At 45.2% G+C, this 26,068-nt stretch overlaps 1 protein-coding gene across 1 annotated transcript in view; it reads right to left on the bottom strand.

Moving 5' to 3' along the window:
- CENPT (centromere protein T) overlaps nucleotides 1–26,068 on the bottom strand; it is a 365,158-nt gene that overhangs the window by 50,975 nt on the left and 288,115 nt on the right. Inside the window, exon 12 of the mRNA XM_082271075.1 lies at nucleotides 22,125–22,229. Within this exon, the coding sequence (XP_082127201.1) occupies nucleotides 22,125–22,229 (105 nt within the window). The remainder of the gene's footprint in view (nucleotides 1–22,124; nucleotides 22,230–26,068) is intronic.

The raw sequence follows: 26,068 nt of genomic DNA, 5'->3' as shown, positions 1-26,068 counted from the left end.
TTAGGTCCTTCCATAATGCCTGCGAACTTTATTTTGCATTACAACCCCGGACTTTTTCACTCGAGGCCGCTAAAGTAGGCTTCGTCATTTCCCTTCTACAAGGCGAACCCCAGTCCTGGGCCCACCGTTTACTTGAACAAAAGGATCCCTGCTTATCCAGTTTAAACTTGTTCTTTGGAGCTATGGCCCAGCTATATGAGGACCCCCAGAAAACCACTACTGCTGATTCGGCCCTCTACACCCTTCAGCAAGGCCGCAGAGCAGCAGAGGACTATGTAACTGACTTTAGAAGGTGGAATGCTGATACTAACTGGAATGATGCTGCCCTCCACCACCAATTTCGTATGGGACTATCTGACTCTCTGAAAGACGAATTTGCCTGTGTAGGGGTGACAGATACTCTGGAAGCCCTGATACACCTGGCGATCCAGATCGATAGACGCCTAAGAGAACGTCGTGCAGAAAGATAATCTGGTCAATCCCGACCCGTATGGATGATGCCTCGAGTCTTCAGACCTTCTGGTCCGACATTCCCAGCATCCGCTCCTCCCACCACTGACTCGTCTGAACCAATGCAGCTTGGCATAATCCATCCTTCCCTCACCCCAGAAGAACGTCAACGCCGGCGACTGAATAACTTGTGCCTGTACTGTGGAGAAGATGGACACTATGTGAGGTCTTGTCCAGCTAAAAGCCGTAAGTGTCTAACCCTTTCTTCTACCAACCAAGGGTTGAGCCTCCACAATTCATCTCACCTGACTGTGCTTATTTTATTACAGCTTCCAGAAGGGGCTATCCAGGCACCCGCCATTATTGATTCAGGAGCCTGTAGCTGTTTTATTGACCTGAAATTTGCGACTCAGCTAAAGGTTCCGCTAAGGCCCAGATCACAGGGACTGACTATCCATTTGGCTGACGGATCTCGTATCAGATCTGGACCTGTCACACAAGAGACTCTTCCCTTGCATGCTACCATATCGGGTAACCACAAAGAGTTACTACGCCTAGATGTTATCACCTAACCACTGTTTCCCATCATTTTGGGCATGCCTTGGATGCAGGCACACAATCCCTGCATTAATTGGAAAACGGGAGAGATTAAATTCCAGTCCTCTTACTGTCAACAACTTTGCCTCTTCCAACCACAAGACCCCCTGTCTCCATTACTGTGTATGGACTCTGATACCGAATCGTGCTCTTCTGTGCCTGTGTAATGTTCTGGTACCTCTGGTACCCTTATTCCACTTTCAATTCCGTGTATGCGTCCCACCATTCTCTTCTGGTAGGTGCGCATACACCTTTAAGACCGATGCTGTCATCACTGAGCGCCGCAGAGCGGCTATTTCAACCACCGGCGTTCTCACTCACATGTTCGTTCAACCTGCCTTGCATCTATGCTTACAAGCGTGTCTCGCTGTGGGACCTCGCTACAGATCCCTGTATCTCGCTACCAGGATCACTTCCTCAGACCCGAACCTCGCTACTGATCCCTGTATCTCGCTACTGGATCTCTTCCTCATCACCGGACCCTTCTACTACTATACTATAGTGATAAGTACCCCGCAGGGGAAACCTCCATAGCTTACACTACTACTATTGCATTAAGGACTGTTACTACCTATCCATACTATCCTATCATCTGCACTGTTACATAGATTGCTAGCTCTTGAGACTACTACCATCTATCATCTGCACTGCTGCATAGATTGCTAGCTCTCCTGTCTACTACCATCTATCATCTGCACTGCTGCATAGATTGCTAGCTCTCCTGTCTACTACTATCTATCCTTGCACTGGGTTAGTCTATCCTGTATTTGTCATCTGCTGTCCTCACCACCTGATAGCATACTCGATACTAACTTATCTGCATTCCTAAATACCATCTTGAACTCTCCTGTACAAACCTATCAAGTGCTTACCATCCTTGTCACTGTTCACACCTGTCCCTTCAGAACATCACCTTCATACTATCATATACATCCTATCACTCCAGGAACATCTCATTGAGTGTGTATATATCTGTATGTTGAAGCTGACAGGCCCACGGTGATGAGTCCTGGAGATTTGGATCTGGTATTCAACACATCTCTACATGACTACTGAGTGGAGATTTTGCAGCTGCAAATCCAGCCTATAACAAAAACGCAGGAGCGTTACAGATTGAACGAACCTTAAAAATGGATTCAGCAGAATTACCCACTCAAGTGACACAATTAACACAACAAGTAAAAGCGTTAAAACTTGCTCTGACTGACGTACAAGAAAAGAATCAGACTTTAACACAGCAGGTAACCCAGCTCTCACGGCTTACTGCTGTTCAGCCTCCTGAACCTAAAATAAACCCCCCTCTAGTGTTTACAGGCGGAAAAAATTTCGGGAATTCAAAAAACGCATGTCAATTGCTTTTTTTGTTAAAGCCTCGTACATACCCCACTGATCAAATAAAAGTCTGTACCGTTATTTCATACTTGACGGGTGATCCACGGGCCTGGGCAGACTCTCTCTTTGAGAATAATGATCAGATTCTCAACATCTATTCTTTATTCCTAGCAGAACTCACCAGCTTATACGATGACCCCAATAGGCAGAGTACTGCTGATATGCAGTTGAGGGCCTTGAAACAAGGAAGGAGACCTGTAGAAGACTTTGTATCTGAGTTCAAAAGATGGACCCTTGATTCAGGGTGGAATGACACATCTTTGCGAACTCAATTCAGACTCGGGTTATCGGAAGCTGTTAAAGACGAGCTCGCCCGAGCGGATTTACCTGGCACCTTGGAGGCCTTGATACCACTTAGTATCAACATCGACAGACGACTGCGAGAAAGAAGGGCTGAAAAGATGGGAATGCCATTGTCTAGTCCTTCTCGGATTTCGGCCATTGACCCTACTCCCATGGATGTAGGAACCATACGCCCACCTTTAACGACTACTGAACGAGCTAGAAGAACATCCAGAAATCTCTGCATGTATTGCGCATCCCCGGATCATTTGATAAGCACCTGTCCCCTTGTTCGCAAAAAAGAGGGTGGGTGTTCACATGTCTTGCTGGGAGGATTAACGACTTCCTTTTCTAACCCCTATCTTTTTGTTCATTTAATATTACAGTGGGACCAAACTAGGATCACCACCAAGGCTATGGTCGACACTGGATCTTGTGGAAACTATATTGATACACGCTTTGTTACTTTAAATAAAATACCTATTATTTCAAAATCTAAGCCTGTTTCTGTTAGTTTCATTAATGGTATTCCACTGTCTTCTGGTCCAATCACCAACCAGACACAGGCACTCCTTGCCACTACCAACGAGTCACATGTGGAGACCATCACTTTTTATATACTATCCTCACCCCATTTTCCTATTATTTTGGGACTTCCCTGGTTACACACACACCAACCAATCATAGATTGGAAAAAACGGACTTTGGTTTTCCCTTCTCACTATTGTGAGAATACGTGTAACCTCCCATCTTATGGGAAGATTCTGTCTGTGGTGTCAGATGAAATTGCACCACTATGCTATCAGGATCTGTCCGAAGTGTTCCTTGAGAAAAATGCTCAAGTGTTGCCTCCCCATAGGGATTACAATTGCACTATCGATCTACTCCCTAACAGCAAATTGCCTTTCGGTCATGTTTATCCCCTTTCACAGGATGAACTTTCTCACCTCAAGGAATACTTGGATGAGAATTTGACAAAAGGGTTCATTAGACCCTCTACTTCTTCCACTGCTGCAGGACTTTTCTTTGTCCGCAATAAGGATTCCAGTCTCAGGCCTATTATCGATTATAGGCAATTAAACACGATTACGATAAAGGATCGCTATCCTTTGCCGCTTATCCCTGAACTTATTGAACAAGTGCGTGGGGCTACTTATTTCACCAAATTAGACCTGAAAGGGGCATACAACCTAATCCGAATCCGTGACGGGGATGAGTGGAAAACAGCATTCAGAACCAGATACGGACTATTCGAATACCTTGTGATGCCATTCGGGCTATGTAATGCTCCCGCAGCTTTCCAAAGATTCATAAACGACATCTTTAGAGACTTACTTGATGTCTGTGTTGTAGTATACCTAGACGATATACTTATCTATTCTCGATCTATGCCTGAACACATAAAACATGTAAGACTTGTGTTGTCCAGACTGCTCTCACACAGTCTATACGTGAAATTAAAACAATGCCTATTTCATAAAGAAGAAATATTATTTCTAGGATACTTAATATCCAAAACTGGAATTAAGATGGATATGAGTAAGATATCCTGTATTCTAGACTGGCCTATACCAACAACTCGTAAGGCCCTACAGCGATTCCTAGGATTCTCGAACTTCTATAGGAAGTTCATCAAGAACTTTTCCGCCATTGTGAGACCTCTCACACAACTGACAAGTATAAAAAAAACTATTCAAATGGTCAGAAGAAGCAAATCAAGCTTTCTGCTTGTTAAAATCAAGCTTCACTTCTGCTCCCATACTACGCCATCCAGACCCATCCCTCCAATATATTCTAGAGGTAGATGCGTCAAATATGGCAGTAGGAGCAGTTCTCTCCCAATGACCAACAAACACTTCATCACTCCACCCAGTTGCTTTCTTTTCAAAACCACTAAGCAGCCCAGAGGTGAATTACCCAGTGGGTGAAAAGGAGTTGCTTGCCATAAAATTGGCACTGGAGAATTGGCGACATCTGCTCGAAGGTACCCAGTTACCAATACTCATATATACAGATCATAAAAACCTTCAATACCTCCAGACTAACAAGACTCTTTCCCACCGGCAGGTACGATGGTCATTATTCTTTTTAAGATTTAATTTCTTAGTGACCTATACGCCTGCAGACAAAAATAAAAAAGCGGATGCGCTATCACGACTAACCGAAGATAACTGCGCCGAAATCCCTTCCATTCCCATAATACCCTATGAACGCATTATTGGTGTTGTCCGATCCTTGAAGGAAGAGATTTTGCACAGTATAGGTATGGATTCACCTCCACCACAACTAAGTACTGATGCAGAAGGCTTCCTCTATTACAATGACAAACTTTACATACCCCCTACTATGCGCACCAAGATCTTGGAGTTATCGCATGATGTACCCATGGCAGGACATATGGGTATGACGAAAACCTTTAATTTACTCACCAGGCAGTTTTGGTGGCCTGATATGAAGACGTCTGTACAAAAATTTGTTTCTTCATGTGACATCTGTGCAAGGTCCAAAATTGACACTACAAAACCATCTGGACTACTTTGTAGTCTACCAATACCCCAGGTTCCATGGGAAGTTGTGTCCTTAGATTTCATAGTAGAACTACCACCTTCCAAAGGATTTAATACCATCCTAGTGTCAGTGGACCACTTGACAAAGATGGCACATTTCATCGCTATCCGTAGACTACCTTCATCCAAACAAACAGCGGAACTACTGATGAAACATGTGTTCAAGTTGCATGGAATTCCAAAGACTCTTTTGTCCGACCGTGGTTCACAATTTATCTCTAAATTTTGGCAAGCACTTTGTCAAATTTTACGCATTGAGTGAAAGCTCACTTCTCCCTACCATCCTCAGACCAACGGACAGACTGAAAGAGTCAACCAGTGCATTGAGCAATATCTACGCTGCTACACATCATACCTGCAGGATGATTGGGTGGATCTCCTTCCTCTAGCGGAATTTGCTTACAACAACGCAGCCCACAGTACTACGAAGCAAAGTCCGTTCTACTTTAACTATGGGTTTCATCCCACTCTTCTTCCACCACGCATCCTGCCATCGAGTAACCCAGTAGCCTCGGATTACCTTACCCAAATAAAAGACTCTTTGGGTTTACTCAATACTACCATATCACACGCTCATAGTCAACAAAAAAGGTACTACGACCTTCGTAGAAGACCTTCTCCTCAGTATGTTATTGGGGACCTCGTTTGGCTATCAACAAAAAATTTAAGATTAAAGATCCCTAGCAAAAAGCTTGGGCCTTTATTCTTGGGACCCTTCCCAATCAGGAAACTAATTGGAAAAGCTGCAGTACAGCTCACCTTACCAGCAGATCTCAAGATCCACCCCATCTTCCATGTGTCGCTATTGAAGCCACATGTTCCTAACCAAGGAATAAGGCCTACCATCCCACCTCCACCTCCTGTACAAGTTGAAGGCGGAGAAGAATATGAGATAAAGGAGATTCTGGATTCTCGTATCCACAGAAGAAGACTCCAATATCCAGTACGATGGAAGAACTATGGGCCCCAAGACGACACCTAGCTGGATACCTCTGATATACATGCCCCTAGACTGATTCGCAATTTTCACTCGAAATACCCGGAAAAAACAGTTCTAGAGGCCTTCCGGAGCCGGCCTTAAGGGGGGGGTACTGTAATGTTCTGGTACCTCTGGTACCCTTATTCCACTTTCCATTCCGTGTATGCGTCCCACCATTCTCTTCTGGTAGGTGCGCATACACCTTTAAGACCGATGCTGTCATCACTGAGCGCCGCAGAGTGGCTATTTCAACCGCCGGCGTTCTCACTCACATGTTCGTTCAACCTGCCTTGCATCTATGCTTACAAGCGTGTCTCGCTGTGGAACCTCGCTACAGATCCCTGTATCTCGCTACCAGGATCACTTCCTCAGACCCGAACCTCGCTACTGATCCCTGTATCACGCTACTGGATCACTTCCTCATCACCGGACCCTTCTACTACTATACTATAGTGATAAGTACCCCGCAGGGGAAACCTCCATAACTTACACTACTACTATTGCATTAAGGACTGTTACTACCTATCCATACTATCCTATCATCTGCACTGTTACATAGATTGCTAGCTGTTGAGACTACTACCATCTATCATCTGCACTGCTGCATAGATTGCTAGCTCTCCTGTCTACTACCATCTATCATCTGCACTGCTGCATAGATTGCTAGCTCTCCTGTCTACTACTATCTATCCTTGCACTGGGTTAGTCTATCCTGTATTTGTCATCTGCTGTCCTCACCACCTGTTAGCATACTCGATACTAACTTATCTGCATTCCTAAATACCATCTTGAACTCTCCTGTACAAACCTATCAAGTGCTTACCATCCTTGTCACTGTTCACACCTGTCCCTTCAGCACATCACCTTCATACTATCATATACATCCTATCACTCCAGGAACATCTCATTGAGTGTGTATATATCTGTATGTTGAAGCTGACAGGCCCACGGTGATGAGTCCTGGAGAGTTGGATCTGGTATTCAACACATCTCTACATGACTACTGAGTGGAGATTTTGCAGCTGCAAATCCAGCCTATAACAAAAACGCAGGAGCGTTACAGCCTGCAATCTACCACAATTTCTTAGACGTCTTCAGCAAGAAGGGAGCAGAGACTCTTCCCCCTCACAGACCATACGATTGCCCTATCGAGCTTCTTCCCGGAGCCGAAATACCCTTCAGACGGATTTTCCCAATCACTGAACTTGAACTTTCGGCACTAAAGGAATACCTTGATGATAGCCTGAGAAAGGGGTTTATCCGCCCTTCCACATCCCCGGCAGGAGCTGGGATTTTCTTTGTAGAAAAAAAAGACCACTCGCTCCGCCCCTGTGTGGACTATCGTGATCTAAATAAAATTACGATTAAGAATCGTTACCCGTTACCATTAGTGCCGGAACTATTCCAGAGACTCCGCTGTGCCACCATTTTTACTAAATTGGACTTACGGGGGGCATATAATCTAGTGCGAATCAGGGAAGGTGACGAGTGGAAAACAGCATTTCGCACCCGTTTCGGGCACTATGAGTACCTAGTGATGCCCTTTGGGCTTTGCAACGCCCCAGCCACCTTCCAGCACTTTGTTAATGACATTTTCCGATATTTTTTGGACTTGTTTGTTATTGTTTATCTTGATGATATTTTGATATTTTCCTCCACCATAGAAGACCATCATGAACACATAAGAAATGTCCTTGCCCATCTCAGACAGCATGGCTTATACGCAAAACCTGAGAAGTGTGAGTTCAGTCGACAGAGTATCCAATTCCTGGGTCTGATTCTTTCCACAGAAGGTATTAAAATGGATCCTCAAAAGGTTTCTGCTATTTTACACTGGCCAGTTCCCTCTGATAAAAAAGGGGTGCAACGGTTCGTAGGGTTCTCAAACTTTTATCGGAAGTTTATCAAGAATTTCTCCGCAATCATCTCCCCCATCATTCAGTTAACCAGACAAGGTATCCGTTTCCTGTGGACTCCTGAGGCGCAGACCGCATTTGAAACCCTAAAGGATTTCCTCACCTCTGCACCAGTCCTTCGACACCCAGATCCTGGCCTGCCTTACGTCCTAGAAGTAGACGCATCTGAGTCGGCTGTAGGAGCAGTATTGTCGCAGCGGGCAGGAGCCAAAGCTCTTGTTACACCCCGTTGCCTTCTTCTCACGCAAGTTATCTCCGGCAGAGAGAAATTATGACGTCGGTGATCGAGAGCTCTTGGCAATTAAGGCTGCCTTGGAAGAGTGGAGATATCTCTTAGAAGGGGCAGCCCATCCAATTCTAGTGTACACAGACCACAAGAATCTAGAATACTTGCAAGCAGCTAGACGCTTAAGACCCCGCCAGGCCAGGTGGGCTCTATTTTTCTCCAGATTTTCCTTTTGTGACAGAACCCACTGTCACTAATGTAACGGATCTTTGTACCCCAGCTGGGCATATCCGCCGGACCTCGGTCTCCTGTCTTCCAAACGCACCCACAGCCTGCGGAGAAGCCATATCCAGCCCGTAACCCCTCAATCACGAGACAATCCACACAGGTGTTGAGGGTTAACCATGCAGAGCTTAAACTGTTTATTACATTCCAAGACAACAGTTACACACAGCTAAGGGGCACTCCCCTTAGCCCTGCAAGGGGGGGGGGGGATGAGACAAGGACCAACCAACAACCAATGAGAACTGAACATTTGTACATTTGAAACTGCAAGTCTTAATACACACCCCCTGCGGAGAGATGTCTCCAGCCCAGCTCAGGCTATTGTCTGTATCATGAATCCACACACTTAGACACAGGAACAGGAGGAGGGGGGGGGGATGGGCTGTAACATTACATTACATTACATTAACTCAATGGCATGAGTCCTGCCATCTTTCTTTGTTCAGAGGATGAATAAAGAGGAAATAAAATGCAATAAAAGTGCAATGTCCCAAACTCATAGGAAAATGACACAAAGGGGTTTACAATCCAGGGACAGGGTGATCCGTCACAGTGCTCCCCCCTTGTGGAACACTCCGGCAGACCCGGCTTGACCCTTTTCAGGTCAACTTGGGGATGTCCGGATTTAGGTTAGGGGCTGAGTTCCATTTGCCAGGACAACCCATCAGCGTTGCCATTTTGCTTCCCAGGCCAGTAGTGGATGGTAAAGTCAAAAGGCTGCAGTGCCAAACTCCAGTAGCTTCTGGCCCATAGTCTGTCGGTAGGAGGCTTGCGCACAGTCCCCTCCAAAACACACAGTGACAGTGGGTTCTGTCACATTTCTCCCCTTTTAAAAACAGACTAACCAGGTTCCTGACCCTCAACTGGTCTGGACCTGCGTTAGTCACAAACTTCCACCCCAGGCAACCAGGAAAAGTAAAAGTACGACTCTGGCGCTGGGGAGCAAAATTGCACATAGTGTCTCCCATGAATAAAAACAGCCGCTGCAGAGTGGGAACAACTGTCTGCACTCCTCTGATCCGGGGCTGGGTTGCAGATATTGGGGGGAACTGAATAATCCTCTGCCCTGATGCCAGCGCTTCCGCTGGTAGGGAATGTAGGCTGGTAGGGCTATGCATTTGGGGAGAAAAAGGTACTTGCTTTTCTCCTGGTGTAGTTACGAGCCGCTGAGAAGGTATCTTGCAGGGACTGCCTCCGGGATTCTTCATCTCTAAATTCTGATGCTGGGCAGAGACCATCAGCACTCTGTCCTGTAGCCAGCGCTTCTGCCGGAGGGATAAACACTGGGGTAGTGTCCAATTGTTGGGGAGGGAGAATTGCTTCCTCTACTCCCGGTGGGGATATCTGCTGTTGGGAAAACAGCTCACGCAGATCCTCTCTCAGACTCTCCGGATCAAACTCTTTTTCTGATGCTGGGCAGATGCCAGGGGCACTCTGCCCTGTAGCCAGCGCTTCTGCTGGGGCGATAAACACTGGGGTAGTGTCCAAGTGCTGGGGAAACGGCTCACTGAGGTCACCCCTCGGACTCCCTGGATCTACCTCTGAGGGTGGAAGTAAGGGAGAAAGAGATTGGACTTTATAGGCACCAATATAAAATAGTATATTCTTTATTAGAAAAATTTACAAAAAACACATACATAGTAAACCCCAAAAAGGGGGAACATATAAAACAAAGAGCAACATGTCATATACGTTGATAATTGCAGTATGGCGGCAGGGCCTACAAAAAGTAGTGCAAAACACACAGCCTAATCAGATATTGATTATTAAACAGTGTTCACAAGCGATACAACAATAACCTGTGTACATGAGGCGGCCCTGGAGATGGGATAGCCGTCTCCAAAGGGTCGTCTGTATATAGTAGACGCAGATGTTAGGTTGAATCCCAGCTGCTCTACATGTTTCGCTTAACCTATTAAGCTTCTTCTGGAGCACAAGGTAAAGACAAACATCTGAAAAAGATAATTTTTCGTCGGGGAGGTCCAGCACCTCATCTCGGAAATCCAGAATGTGTTCCAGCCGCCACTCCTCATCGCTCCCAAAGTCTGGGTCTCCGTACATTTTTTGATGGAGCAGCCCCACGCCGCCATAGCCAACGCCTTCTGTTGGGCTGCCATCTGCTGTACCTGGCCACAGTTGAGCCGCGAACCACCGGAGGGCTCTGTAGCTGGCGTCCAGCCTCATTTTCTCCTGGACCAATCTTCCGAGCTCCGTCTTCCCTTCATCTCGCGGTCGTTCCCTCAGGAACACCTCTCGCGCACTGTACTGCTTCCGGTACATCTCTGTGGAGGAGGGAAGGATCTTCCCCTGATGGTGCCGCTCGTGGCTTAGCGCCTCATGCCAGAGTCGGCGGATCACATCCTCCCAGCCGAGCCTGGTGTGCTCTGTCGCTGGTCCCCGATGGTGCTTCCGCATGCCTTGCAGCCTCCTCCCGAACTCCGCTCTCATGCTGGCTGGTCCCCGTATCACTCCTCGGCAGCTGCCCAGATCTTGAATCCTGGTGGTGGTTTGGATGTCCTGGACTGCAGGAGACATCCCACCGCTGCCAACCAATGTAACGGATCTTTGTACCCCAGCTGGGCATATCCGCCGGACCTCGGTCTCCTGTCTTCCAAACGCACCCACAGCCTGCGGAGAAGCCATATCCAGCCCGTAACCCCTCAATCACGAGACAATCCACACAGGTGTTGAGGGTTAACCATGCAGAGCTTAAACTGTTTATTACATTCCAAGACAACAGTTACACACAGCTAAGGGGCACTCCCCTTAGCCCTGCAAGGGGGGGGGGGATGAGACAAGGACCAACCAACAACCAATGAGAACTGAACATTTGTACATTTGAAACTGCAAGTCTTAATACACACCCCCTGCGGAGAGATGTCTCCAGCCCAGCTCAGGCTATTGTCTGCATCATGAATCCACACACTTAGACACAGGAACAGGAGGAGGGGGGGGGGGATGGGCTGTAACATTACATTACATTACATTAACTCAATGGCATGAGTCCTGCCATCTTCCTTTGTTCAGAGGATGAATAAAGAGGAAATAAAATGCAATAAAAGTGCAATGTCCCAAACTCATAGGAAAATGACACAAAGGGGTTTACAATCCAGGGACAGGGTGATCCGTCACAGTGCTCCCCCCTTGTGGAACACTCCGGCAGACCCGGCTTGACCCTTTTCAGGTCAACTTGGGGATGTCCGGATTTAGGTTAGGGGCTGAGTTCCATTTGCCAGGACAACCCTTCAGCGTTGCCATTTTGCTTCCCAGGCCAGTAGTGGATGGTAAAGTCAAAAGGCTGCAGTGCCAAACTCCAGTAGCTTCTGGCCCATAGTCTGTCGGTAGGAGGCTTGCGCACAGTCCCCTCCAAAACACACAGTGACAGTGGGTTCTGTCACACCTTTCATGTCACTTACAGGCCGGGATCAAAGAACACAAAACCGAATGCATTATCCCGTATGTTTTCTGATGCTGAGAGATCTGCAGTCCCAGATACAATTCTGTCGTCAAGAAACTTCCTGTTACTGCAAGACGACTTACTGCTACAGCTCAAACAGGCCTCTAAGGATATTTCCCCACTTCCCGGAGTTTCCTTACAGGTTAAGGACGGACTTTTTTGGCATAACAACAAAATATTTGTACCTGAGAGATTGCGGGTCCCTGTCTTGGGTCTCTGCCATGACCATTCCCTTGCAGGACATTTTGGAGTCCATAAGTCCTCTGAGCTACTTCAACGCACCTTTTGGTGGCCTGATCTACAGGAGGATTGTAAAAGGTACATTGAAACCTGTGTTACATGTATCTGGAACAAGACCCCCAGGTCTAAATCTTGGGGCTTGCTCAAACCCTTACCAGTCCCTGACAGAGCATGGAAAATGATTTCAATGGACTTTATCGTTGAACTCCCGCCATCTGAAGGCTACACTACCATCTTCGTGGTGGTAGACCGGCTATCCAAGATGGCGCATTTCTTACCCATGAAGGGCACTCCCTCGGCCATGGATACAGCCAAGTTGTTCATCAAAGAGATTGTGAGACTACATGGAGTTCATGCCAACATAGTATCCGACCGCGGAGTCCAGTTCACCTCCAGATTTTGGAAATCCCTTTGTGAGAAATTGGATATTGAACTGTCCTTTTCTTCAGCATATCACCCACAGACCAACGGTTAAACGGAAAATACCAATCAGACACTGGAACAGTATCTACGCTGTTTTTCGTCCTTTTCCCAGGATGATTGGGTGACGCTATTGCCACTAGCGGAGTTTGCATACACAACTCACAACTCTGAACATTCGGCTACCAAGCAGACTCCATTCTTTGCCAATTATGGTTACCATCCTTCTTTTCTGATCACCACAGTACCTGAATGTCCTGTCCCTGCTGTCCAGGACACAGTAAACTTTTTTGCATCCAACACTGAGTTACTTCAGGAAACCATGGCTAAGGCTCAGGAAAATAATAAAAAATTCTTTGACAGGAAAAGAAGGGGAGAGCTGATATTGGAACCTGGTGATGAGGTATGGTTGGCCACAACCAATTTGAAGCTTACCTGTCCCTCAAGAAAACTTGGACCTAATTTTTTGGGTCCCTTTCCTATTAAAAGAAGAATCAATGACGTTTCTTATGAATTGGAACTACCAGCTTCCTTTAAAATCCACCCGGTTTTTCATGTCACCCTGCTAAAACCTGCCATCCCTGATCCTTTTACTGAGCGAAATACAGGTCCCCCCGAGCCAGTAATTGTGGACAGTGAAGAGGAATTTGAGGTCGAAGCAATTGTGGGTTGCAGGAAAAGGAGGAATCAGGTACAGTACCTGATTAAATGGAAGGGGTATGGTCCTGAAGACAATTCCTGGGAACCTGAAGAAAACATCCATGCCAAAGACTCATACAGGCTTTCAACCGGGCCCACCCAGCAAGAATGGCCCAGTTGGGCATCCGGAGGGGGGGGGGGGCATGTCAGGAAGGCTCTGGCAGAGGATGAGTTAAACCCACAGGCTAATCCTGGCTCCACCCTTCTCATCAAGGAAGAGCACTATTTAAGCTGGATCAGCACACAGGTTCAGTGCTGCTTTGTCTTCAGCCTTGGATACCTGTTACCTGCACTTGTTCCTAGTTCCAGACCCGGCTTGTCCCGACGATTCTCTGATCTCCACCTGCATCGACCTTGGCTTGTCCCGTGACCACTCTTCCTGTCTGCTCCTACTGGCTTATACGTTACCGATTGGCTCCTGACCCGGCTTGTCTTACTACGCTTCTGTCATTCCCAGATCCGTCCATCCTGCCTGGGAAGCTCCTCCTGTTATCCAGGAAACCCTGCTTCCAGCACCTGTTGCCTGCACAACACCCTGCTCATGGGACTTCTCTGGCAACCTTCACCAGTAGCCATCGTCCGCTTCAAGCAAAACTCCAGGCGCTCGTGCTACTCTACACTCCGGTGTCCCCTGTTTGCACTATCAGGTGTCCAGAGTCGGAGGCGCAAGGGAGGCCTTCCTCACAGTGTCAGGCTCATCTCCAGGTACGTGATAGAACCATACACATTGCTGCTAAGGACACGTACATATATATATATATATATATATATATATATATATATACATACACACATACGTACATGTACCTGCATATACTACACTAGTACACAGTCAGATAATGGTGTTCACTTCTAATTCCTCGTCGAGTCCCCCCGGCGACATGGACCCAAGCGAGAATATCCAAAATGTTTCTTGTCTACATAGCATCGAGAACCTTTCACCTTCTGGGAGAGTCAGAGATATGGCTTCAATCCCGAATAGTTCTAGGCCTGTGGTGCTCCCTCCATGTACTTTGCAAAAATGCCTTGGCACACTGTGCTTATCTTTTTTCTGCTCAATGAACCGGCGATGTTCACCAAATCTAGTGCGCATAGCTCTAACTGTCCTTCCTACATAAAGGAGACCACATGGGCACCTCAGGCCGTAAACTACAAATTGTGTAACACAACTGATAAATTGTTTGATGTTATAGGAACGTCCTGCTGTGGATGTAAAGCTACTTTTGCCATGTTGCATGAAGGAGCAGGCCTTACATCTGCTCTGTTTACACCTGTAAGAGCCCACCATGTTAAAGAGTATAGGGATGTTTGATACTCTATCTGTGCGTTTTTTGTCTTTGACCTTACTCGGTGCTACCAGGCTCTTGACATTGTTAGCCTGCCTGAACACCACTTTAGGTTTTGTGGGAAGCACTCTACTGAGACCTGCATCTTGCCTCAAAATAGGCCAATATTTCTGCAGTGTTCTCTTGATGGCCCAATATTGGTCATTAAATTTAGTGATGAACATTACTTCCCTAGGGGCTCCATTTTTCCCTATAGATTCCATGCTCTTACAACCCTCTATGTAGCGGTCTCTGGCTCTATGTATGTAGGGCATACCCTTTCTCCACAAATTTTCTCTCAAGAACTTCAGCTTGCAACAGATATTGCCCAGTGTCCGTGCAGTTTCTGCGCAGCCTACAAAATTGTCTGTAGGGTATATTTTCTTTCCATTTTGGCAAATGACAGCTCTTCCAGTGTAGGTATGAGTTACCAGCCATTTCTTTAAAATGTGTCCTAGAAGTAATAGCCCCTTCTTGGTTCCAGGCCAGCTCTAAGTCTAAAAACAAAAGGGACTTGGCATCTACTACATGTGTGAATCTTATTTCATAGGGATTAGCATTACAATCCACAAATTCCACCACCCTATCAGCTGTACCATCCCAGATAATTAGGGATGCACCGAAATTTTCGGCCGGAAATGAGCCTATCCCATTTCGGCCGATAATGGGTTAACCATGCCGAAATTAATATGGCCGCCGCGAGGAAGGAGGAGGGCGCAGCACAGGTTTTAAAAGTCCCGCCTCTGGCCGGCCGCCCGCCTCTCTATGACGTCCCTACTACTACGTGCGGCCGCTAATAGATATAACTATGGGGGTGCGGCCGCTAATAGATATAACTATGTGAGCCTTCACTTCACTGTTAACGGGACTGTGTGTGAATGAACTGACACCGGGCGGGAGGGCGGGGGGAGCGGCCGCTAATAGCTGTAACTATGTGAGCCTTCACTTCCCTGACAGGGGGGGAGCTCAGGCGAGCTTACCATTGGTATTAGTAATATGCAGCATGAGGGGGTTAATGTATTGTCACTGCTGGTCACTGATGCATTAGTGACCGACCAGTGGCAGTTAATTAACCCCTTTGTGCTGCATTAGTGCAACCAGTATCAGTGCAACCAGTGTTAATTAACACTGATACTGGTTGCACTAATGGAGCACAAAGGGGTTAATTAACTGCCACTGGTCGGTCACTAATGCATCAGTGACCAGCAGTGACAATACATTAACCCCCTCATGCTGCATAATACAAATACCATTGGCAATTAAATTAACCTCTTGCCAACCCATCACAGTACATATACAGGGTGGCAGCGAAAGGTGTACGTCGCTATCTGTTTTTGGTGTATGCCCCTGTTCTATCTATTTTACATTTTTTTTGGGGAAAAAGTAATTTTCGGTTTCGGTTTTCGGCCAAGGGCATCCTGCATTTTCGGTTTCGGCCCAGAATTTTCATTTCGGTGCATCCCTACAGATAATTATTACATCATCGATGTAGCGCCCATAATACACCAGATGCTCTGCAAATGGGTTCTGTGTCCAAATATTACGTGCACCATACACATTGCTGCTAAAGACATGTACAGATATATATATATATATATATATATATATACACACACACATACACACTAGTACACAGACAGATAATGGTGTTCACTTCTAATTCCTTGTTGAGTCCCCCCTGCAACATGGACCCAAGCGAGAATATCCAAAACGTTTCTGGTCTACAAAGCATCGAAAACCTTTCACCTTCTGCGATAGAGGAGCCCAGAGGAACACTTGGAGGGACGGGAGGAGCGAGGAGCTTCTGTTGATGTGCTGAAGTGCTTGTCCTATAAGGTTGGAAATGTGAGTGCCACTTAACTGTATTGTATTGTCCCCTATTAAAGCGATATTATCTGAGGTCTGCGTGCCCTTCCCTTCTTTACAGTTTGGAACCTGCTTTTTATCCGCCCCCCAGTGGAGTGTAAGAGGAGCTGCAGCAACAGGCATATACCTGCCTAAAACATATAACAAGTAGTTAGTGGACTCAGGATCAGCGCCATTGACTGGTGAAGTATATCCCCGTGTAGCTGCTGGACACCAGTATGTGCAGGGGTTCTTTTTGTTTATTGCATATTGATTTTGGGACCAGCTGGCAGCAATCTGTGACACACCCCAGTGACTTGGACTTATGAATTGTATGTGGGGCAAGTGTGCAATATATTGTATTAGTGTGGTGCCATGTTAGACTATATTGATCTGTGTTTAGTCCTAGTATAGGACACACAGTCTATTGGCGATTTCACATTTTAACATATAATATATACACATATTTCTATATATATTTTGTATAGGTTATGTATAATGTTGGTGTATAATTCATTACTTAGACATCATTCCTTCAACACAGTGACCCGCATGTTAGATGGGTTGTAGTAATTTTGACTATTTTTAACTTTAACATTGATATGTTTTAGATAGGTAGAGCTTCAACCCATTGAAGCACACCTGCAGTACATTGGTTCACCTTGTAATCCCCCTTCCCTACTCCCTTCCATTTCTGTCCTAACATACCCCTTCCCATTTCCCCCCCCCCCTTCTCCCCTCACTATGGACATTGGGACCAATGGTGATACCAATATATCCTATCGAGGTATCCCGGTGTCTAATAGGTATGAGATATTAGAGGACCCCGTCATAGGAAATGGGGACCTACCAGGTGCCTCGGGTGCCGCTCTTAGTAGAGAGGACTTGGGTGCTTTGGTAGGACAGATGTCCCAGAAGACTGATGGGGATTTTTTAGACCGACCCCCTCCCGCAGAAAAAAGAAAAATAGGAGACATAGAGGAGTCAGAGGAGGAAAGGGGAGGCGATATAAAAAGAGGGAAACTACATCACCTATCTCCACAGTGAAAATATTCAACTTGTCCACGCATGTGCTTGGAGAGGGAGAGATAAGTCTATTGCAAAAGGGGCTAAACTTTGCCCCAAGTTGCAGTGCTAACCTTTTTGATTTGTTCAAGGATCTCCACAAATATATGAGGGACCTCACAGTGCAGAGATTTTTTAGTCTCCAAAGTGATAAGGATAAAGAGCCATTAGAAGATCTAGAAGATCCAGAAGGGATGGTAACAATAGAAGGAGGGCCAAGGTTAATAGGAATGAGCATAGAACCAGGTGCGTCAGAATTAGATAGAGAAGTGCTTGACATACTGGAGGAGTTATGGTTGGAGGGGGGTATCCCACCAGGAGATGTTATCTCTAATCCTTATCACAATGACATAACTTATAGTCACTTTAGGCCCAAGTCGAGTTTCTACCCACATCATGTTAAAAATAAATACATTAAGACATTCTATTCTATGGTTTATGCCGATTTCAACAAAATCTGTGCCCGCCCAAAGGGGAAGTTAAGTACCAACAATCTATCCCCGGAGGAAAAAGTGGCACTCAGTTGCCTTAAAAAGAATATTGACATAATCATTAGGGTAGCAGATAAAGGGGGAGGAATAGTAGTCCAAAATAGAGAAGATTACATAAAGGAAGCGGTTAGGTACTCTCTGATAGTAACACCTATGAGGTTCTAAGCCATGACCCCTTACCAGAATACAAGGTAGAATTACAGGAGCTGATAAATTGGGCCTTTAGCAATAAAGTTATTAACAAGTCTGAAAAACTGTTCTTTTTAAACAATTATTTTAAAACTCCGTACTTTTATCATACCCCTAAGATACATAAAGATCCAGTATGTCCCCCAGGGAGACATACTGGCGGCCATGGAGAGCATCACTAGTAGGCTCTCCCAATATGTGGATCACCATCTGCAGCCACTAGTCATATCTCTCCCGCCTTACATCAGGGATTCTACACAGGTACTCGAGATACTACAGAAATATAGGTGGGAACCTAGTTATCTGTGGCTGTCTTTGGATGTGAGCTCCCTGTATACTTCAATCCCCCATGAGGGTGGATTGAAAGCAGTGGAGCATTTCTTGTTGGGAGCAGAGTACCTACATCCAGACCAGTCGGAATTCATCCGTGCACGCACCCAGTTTGCACTGGAAAGGAATTATTTTGAATTCCAGGGAACACACTATAGACCGATCTCAGGCACAGCGATGGGTGCACATTTTGCACCATGCTATGCAAACTTATTTATGGGCTTCTGGGAGAAATTTCATATTTGGACCCAGAACCCATTTGCAGAGCATCTGGTGTACTATGGGCGCTACATCGATGATGTAATAATTATCTGGGATGGTACAGCTGATAGGGTGGTGGAATTTGTGGATTATTGTAATGCTAATCCCTATGGAAGAAGATTCACACATGTAGTAGATGCCAAGTCCCTTTTGTTTTTAGACTTCGAGCTGGCCTGGAACCAAGAAGGGGCTATTACTTCTAGGACACATTTTAAAGAAACGGCTGGTAACTCATACCTACTCTGGAAGAGCTGTCATTTGCCAAAATGGAAAGAAAATATACCCTACAGCCAATTTTGTAGGCTGGGCAAAAATTGCACGGACACTGGGCAATATCTGTTGCAAGCTGAAGTTCTTGAGAGAAAATTTGTGGAGAAAGGGTATGCCCTACAACACATACATAGAGCCAGAGACTGCTACATAGAGGGTTGTAAGGGCATGGAATCTATAGGGAAAAATGGAGCCCCTAGGGAAGTAATGTTCATCACTAAATTTAATGACCAACATTTTGACCATCAAGAGAGAAATATTGGCCTATTTTGAGGCAAGATGCAGGTCTCAGTAGAGTGCTTCCCACAAAACCTAAAGTGGTGTTCAGGCGGGCCAAGAATGTCAAGAGCCTGGTAGCACAGAGTAAGGTCAAAAACAAAAAACGCACAGATAGAGTATCAAACATCCCTATACTCTTCAACATGGTGGGCTCTTACAGGTGTAAACAGAGCAGATGTAAGGCCTGCTCCTTCATGCAACATGGCAAAAGTAGCTTTACGTCCACAGCAGGACGTTCCTATAACATCAAACAATTTATCAGATGTGGTACACAATTTGTAGTTTACGGCCTGAGGTGCCCATGTGGTCTCCTTTATGTAGGAAGGACAGTTAGAGCTATGCGCACTAGATTTGGTGAACATCGCCGGTTCATTGAGCAGAAAAAAGATAAGCACAGTGTTCCAAGGCATTTCTGAAAAGTACATGGAGGGAGCACCACAGGCCTAGAACTATTCGGGATTGAAGCCATTATCTACGACTCTCCCAGAAGGTGAAAGGTTCTCGATGCTATGTAGACAAGAAACGTTTTGGATATTCTCGCTTGGGTCCATGTCGCTGGGGAGACTCAACGAGGAATTAGAAGTGAACACCATTATCTGACTGTGTACTAGTGTAGTATATGCAGGTACATGTACGTATGTATGTGTATATATATATATATATATATATATATATATATATATATCTGTACATGTCCTTAGCAGCAATGTGTATGGTGCACATAATATAAACAATGAATGTGTAGCCATACATAAGAAGTATGTATGCATGTGTATATACTTATACATATCCACATAACATTATCATATGCTTCCCTAATTTTAGTAGTATATTCAGGTAAAGCTTATCTCATCTAAATAATGCTTACCCCATATGGTAGGCGATGAGTGATGTTTAGCATAATGTATATTTGTGATTTTTAATTGCAGTAATTTTCTATATCAGAACAATTTTTCATATCAGATTTCTCATATCAGAATGAATTTTATAATATTAGTGTATGACTGTTTTTATTTTTAATTCCGCTTATATAGTCAGTATTGGCTCTCTCTCATTTATTTTAATTGGTATTGCTAATTAGTGTTTGGTATGATGTCCAAGCAGTTGAAGATACTGTGGCCAATTATAGTTTTATACTTATAGTTTTATAGTTTCATACTTATATTGCCACACAAGTTTATGGTGCTATATAGAATGTAATATACTTTATTGTATTTATAGTTCTGCACGAAAAACAGATAGCCCCTTGCTCCTCCTCTCTTACCATGGTAGATAATAATTGGAGACTGGCCCTTTAAGAGCAAGAGTTGAATAATTAGGGCTGGAAGTATATAGGTATATAATGAGGAGGTGTCACAGGAAGCAAGGTGGGACCTAAAGGAGGCTCTGCCTCCAAAATGTGTTGTCCGTAGCAACCAGCAGAATCAGCATATCCCCTTGGATCTCTCCACTCCGTAGCCCCATACTGCGTACAGCCTCGGCCGAGTCTTAGGCCAACCTTCCCGTCGGTGAATGACGGCGGACTGGTGCGCAGGCGCACTAGTATCGGCATGTAGTGACCTGGCGGGGGGGAGCCGATAGCAGGAAGCAATAGAGAGCTGGCTCATAGCTGCGGTTGCTGTGATAGAGGAGACCGGAGGAACACTTGGGACGGGAGGAGCGAGGAGCTTCTGTTGATGTGCTGAAGTGCTTGTCCTATAAGGATGGAAATGTGAGTGCAACTTAACTGTATTGTATCGTCCCCTATTAAAGCGATATTATCTGAGGTCTGCGTGCGCTTCCCTTCTTTACAGTTTGGAACCTGCTTTTTATCCGCCCCCCAGTGGAGTGTAAGAGGATCTGAAGCGACTGGGGTATACCTGCCTAAAACATATAACAAGTAGGAAGTGGACTCAGGATCAGCCCCATTGACTGGTGAAGTATATCCCCGTGTAGATGTTTGACACCAGTATGTGCAGGGGTTATTTTTGTTTATTGCTGGAGAGAATACAAAGAAGGCCAACTAAATTATTGAGGGGACTCGAGGACCTCAAATACAGAGGAGCAACTACAAGCATTAAATGTATTCCTGCTGGAGAAGAGACACTTGAGAGGGGGCATGATAGCGATTTACAAAAATACCTCAATGATGATCCCAGCATAGGGAAAAAGCTATTTAATCTCAAGGGCTATAAAAGGACACAGGGCCACACAATGAGATTGGAGAAGCGGTTTAACCTTAAGCTGCGCAGGAGGTTTTTCGCGGTCAGGGCAGTAAGAATGTGGAACTCTCTTCCACAAGTGGCGGTGTCAGCGGGGAGTATTGATACTTTTTAAAAGACTCTTGGACCTGCATCATAAAGAAAACAATATACAGGGATAAGGGAAAAGATTATCAACACTGACACACGTACATCTACACAGGTTAAAATGGATGGACTGTTATCTTTATTCAACCTTACCTACTATGTAACTATGTAGAAGTGGAAGATGTTATAACACAAACCATAACACATTCTGATAAAGGAAAAAAAAAAATTACATAAAAACATACGTAAAAAAAGATTAATTAATGCTTACCGTTTCATAAGAAGCTCCAGGTCAGCAATTGTTATAGTTTTTCTGTTGGCATGAGCAGTGTATGCAGCCAAATCACTAGTCATCTGGTCCAAGAACATTTCTAAACTGTCAATATATTTACAAAAGTAAAATAAGCTAGTGTGTCAAATTAATTCATCAGGTCATTACAAACTGTAACTGGTGAAAACAAAAAAGTTTGAAGAGATTTTATTTAAGAAATAAAATTCAGCAGATCTAAGGTACAAGCAGCCCTAGGTATAGTGTTTTTTTTCTTCTGCACATGAAATCTCTTTAAACCGTTGTCTTAAAGCTAAATACCAGTCATTCTCATTGTTACCCATTTAGTTCTATCAGAACTGTATTCATTAAAACATGACAATTCTTCACATATGAATTTTATGACTTTTTTTTCTATAATCTAATGGTTTCAGTTTAATTTGTTTACAAAATTGATAGAAGCAATCTTATTCAAACTATTTTTGAGCTTTTATTGATAAAGTGGTTATATGTACAAGTTGACATACTGATGTGCTTCACAGGTCACTTTGGAAAAAAACAGCATTGACTGGGAATGAAGGAACGTGTCCCTTAACCACTTAAGCCCCGGAAGATTTTACCCCCTTCCTGACCAGGGCCTATTTTGCGATTCCGCACTGCGTGATTTTAACGGACTATTGCACGGTCGTTCGACGCTGTACCTAAACTAATTTGACATCCTTTTTTTCCCCACAAACAGAGCTTTCTTTTGGTGGTATTTGATCACCTGTGCAATTTTTTGATCATGCACTATAAACAAAAAAAGAGCGTAAATTTTGCAAAAATAACAATATTTTTCACATTTTTTTTATATGAAATCCCCCCCCCCCCCCAAAAAAAAATGTAAAAATCAAAATTTAACATTTTCGACCAATTTTTTTTATGCTACATATATTTGGTAAAAAAAAAAAAAAATCGCAAAAAGTGTATTTTGATTGGTTTGCGCAAAAGTTATTGCGTTTACTAACAAAGGGAAAGATTTTTGTCATTTTTGTTGTTTTTTTTTTTAATGCGTAATGGCGGCGATCTGCGATTTTTTTTTGCGGGACTGCGTCATTGCGGCGGACAGATCGGACCCTTGACTGACATTTTTGACACTTTTGGGGTTACCAGTGACATTTCTACAGTAATCAGTGCTATACATATGCACTGTTACTGTAAAATTACACTGGCAGTGAAGGGGTTAACTTTTATTGAGAGGGAAGGGTGGTGTGTGTCCCTAGGGGCGTGATTCTAACTGTGATTGGCTGTGGCTTGAGGTGTAGGAACAGTGATCAACGGTCCTACATAGTAGAACCGTATGATCACTGTTTCTACACAGGGGAGAATGACAGGAGGCTTGTTTACATCAGCCGCCTGCCTTTCTCCCTCTGCACCGACGATCGCGGAGTGAGCGGCGGGCATCGGGTTCGCCGGTCACACGCGCGGGGGGTCCGTGACTGCGCGGGAGCTTGCCTCCGGGGGCGCGCGCTCGCTCCCTAGACCCTCCCAGGCTAGCGACGTAGTACTACGTCGCTTTGCCTATGAGGGGCTGACTGCCGCAGTAAATAGTCGTGCGGCGGTCGGCAAGCGGTTAAGGAAGCAGCCTGATGAATAATTTGGTGAATTCAAAGAAAAGGGGTTGAACTGTAAGTCAGATATCAGGACCATCTGAGACAATGGAACCCCATCTTCATCAAAAGCTGCAAGCCTCAGATAAATCATTACATTCCTTACTATATTTAGAAAGTAAAAGACAATCTCATTAGGATGGGAGGGTGCTGGATAAAAGAAGGAAAGCACAATGTCCTTTGTTATGATGGAAAGCGAACACAACCTAAAGCAGGAAGCAGTCTTAGGACTAAAATATTCCTCTTAAGCATACCAAAATACATCTAGGAGAGCAAGGCTGCCAACTTGGAGACCCTCTTAACCAAACTAATTGTTTAATGGTTTATCCATCATGCGACCATCAGGGAGGAATTTGATAGGCCCGAAATTTGTTCTGCAGTAGGACAACCACCCCAAACATACTGTCAGTGTCATTCAGAACTATCTTCAGCATAAAGAAGAACAAAGAGTAATGAAAGTGATGGTTTGAAGTGATGGTCAAAGTAGTTTGGAACAACCTATCTGTCGAGTTCCTTCAAAAACTGTGTACCAGGGTACCTAGAAGAATTGATAGCATTTCGAAAGCAAAGGGTTCACATACTTTGTTTTTACCAAATTACCAAATTGAATGAAAAAAAATAACTATTAACTCTTCTATCTTGTGTTCGTTGACAGATACAGCTTCTCTTTACATTCAAGCTTAGTGGATTTTATAGCACCACCCACCAGGAGGACACTAGGCAGTGTTTCAGGAGTAAGGATCTAGTTTCCTGCTGGGACCTGTGGTTTCATAGCTATTTTTCTTCAGAGATCTTCAACAGCGGGCTGGGTGATGGACTGGATAACCTAGATCCAGTGGTCATCCCAGTCTGGCCAATGAGTGCAGGAAGACCTTTGACTAGCCCCATCCTGGACTGGGAGAGCCAGCAAATTAAACACCTTGCGGAGCCACATATGGGGTGCTGGAGTCTGTGTCATAGTGTTACTCTGGGCGACAGCCCCCCCCCCTACTTTGGTGGAGAGAAGTATCTGTCTTGCAAGTCTTACCTGCATGCTCCACTGGATTGGTAAGTAGATTCTCTCTCACTGGTAGTGGTGTGTGGCACAGGTACTCCCTGAGGTGGTCAGTCCTATGGAGTTCCCTCACCCGGCTTATGGTATTAACTTGTGTCTTGCTATCTGAGCTTCTCCGACTACCTGCCATTGCTGGTATCTGGGCTCCTGGGATTATCTCTTGGGCCTCCCTGGAGATGAGGGGAGCTGTCCTATCCGCTTTGGGCAAAGTGGAACTTTGGGATTTCTTCCCAGGGTCAGAACTGTGCTGGGCAGCGGACGTGTGCTCTCCCTACCGCCAGCGGCGTTCATTTTCTTGTAACAAGGAGGCAGCGGCCTTTTTGTGGTGGACCTCTCTAATTGAGATAAATGGAAGCTGCCTGGGGAAGGACTTGGTGGTAATTTTTTTATAGCCGCAGAGCAGCGGCCATCTTGTTTTTCCTCCAGCATTGAGAGCTGAGTATGAAGATGGTCCCTAGAACACTGGTGTTGGGCTCGCTCTCCTGCATATTTTGTTGGACAGCAGCAGCAGCACTCAGGCAACAGTTTTGAGCTCTGGCAATCTACCAGGTGGTGAGTCCTCCCTGTGGTACTTCCCTTGCTGTGCCAGGCAGATTAAGGGGTGGTGATTTTTCTCCCTCTATGCCCTTGATGTCCTACTCCAGCAGTGCACTGCAGAGCTGGTTCTAAACTAGAGTCTCAGGATAATTCTACTCCTGCAGACCTTCTTCAGGAGGAGTCTGGTTTCTTGGGTCCCTCTATCCCTTTAGACTCCCGTTGGCGGATCTGGACTTGTTCATTTCAAAGACATGCCCTCCATCAACACCCAAGTCCCCCAAATGCCTCTGAGTCCGGCTCTGCTGCTGCGGGCTTCATGTCCCTGACCCAGATGTCTTCGGCTAGTAAGGACAAGTTTTCTGCCTCAGTTTCTTGCGCAAGAAAAAACGCTAGTTACTGCACTGCTCACCTCCGTGTTGGAGACGCTCAAGTTTGAGGACTAAATTGGGGCGGCTAATGCAAAACCTGTTCCTTTCTGCATGCACAAGTTTGCTAAATCTATTTAGGTCTTTCCTTAACCTGTATTTTTGACAAATTTGTATAGAAGGATTGGGAGCATTCCAAGCGTACCTTTATTTCTCCTTTTAAAAGAGGCCCTGCTCAAGTGGACCTCTCCTCCTGTGGTGGATCCACCCATTTCTAGGCCCAACAAGGCCACCATGATTCCGTCTGAGGAATTCCCCTCCCTTATGGACCCTGCGTACCGC

Source organism: Pelophylax lessonae (genome assembly GCF_965119305.1).
Source record: "Pelophylax lessonae genome assembly, chromosome: 10".
Taxonomy (NCBI): Eukaryota; Metazoa; Chordata; class Amphibia; order Anura; family Ranidae; genus Pelophylax; species Pelophylax lessonae.
This window is presented reverse-complemented; position numbering and strand designations above follow the sequence as displayed.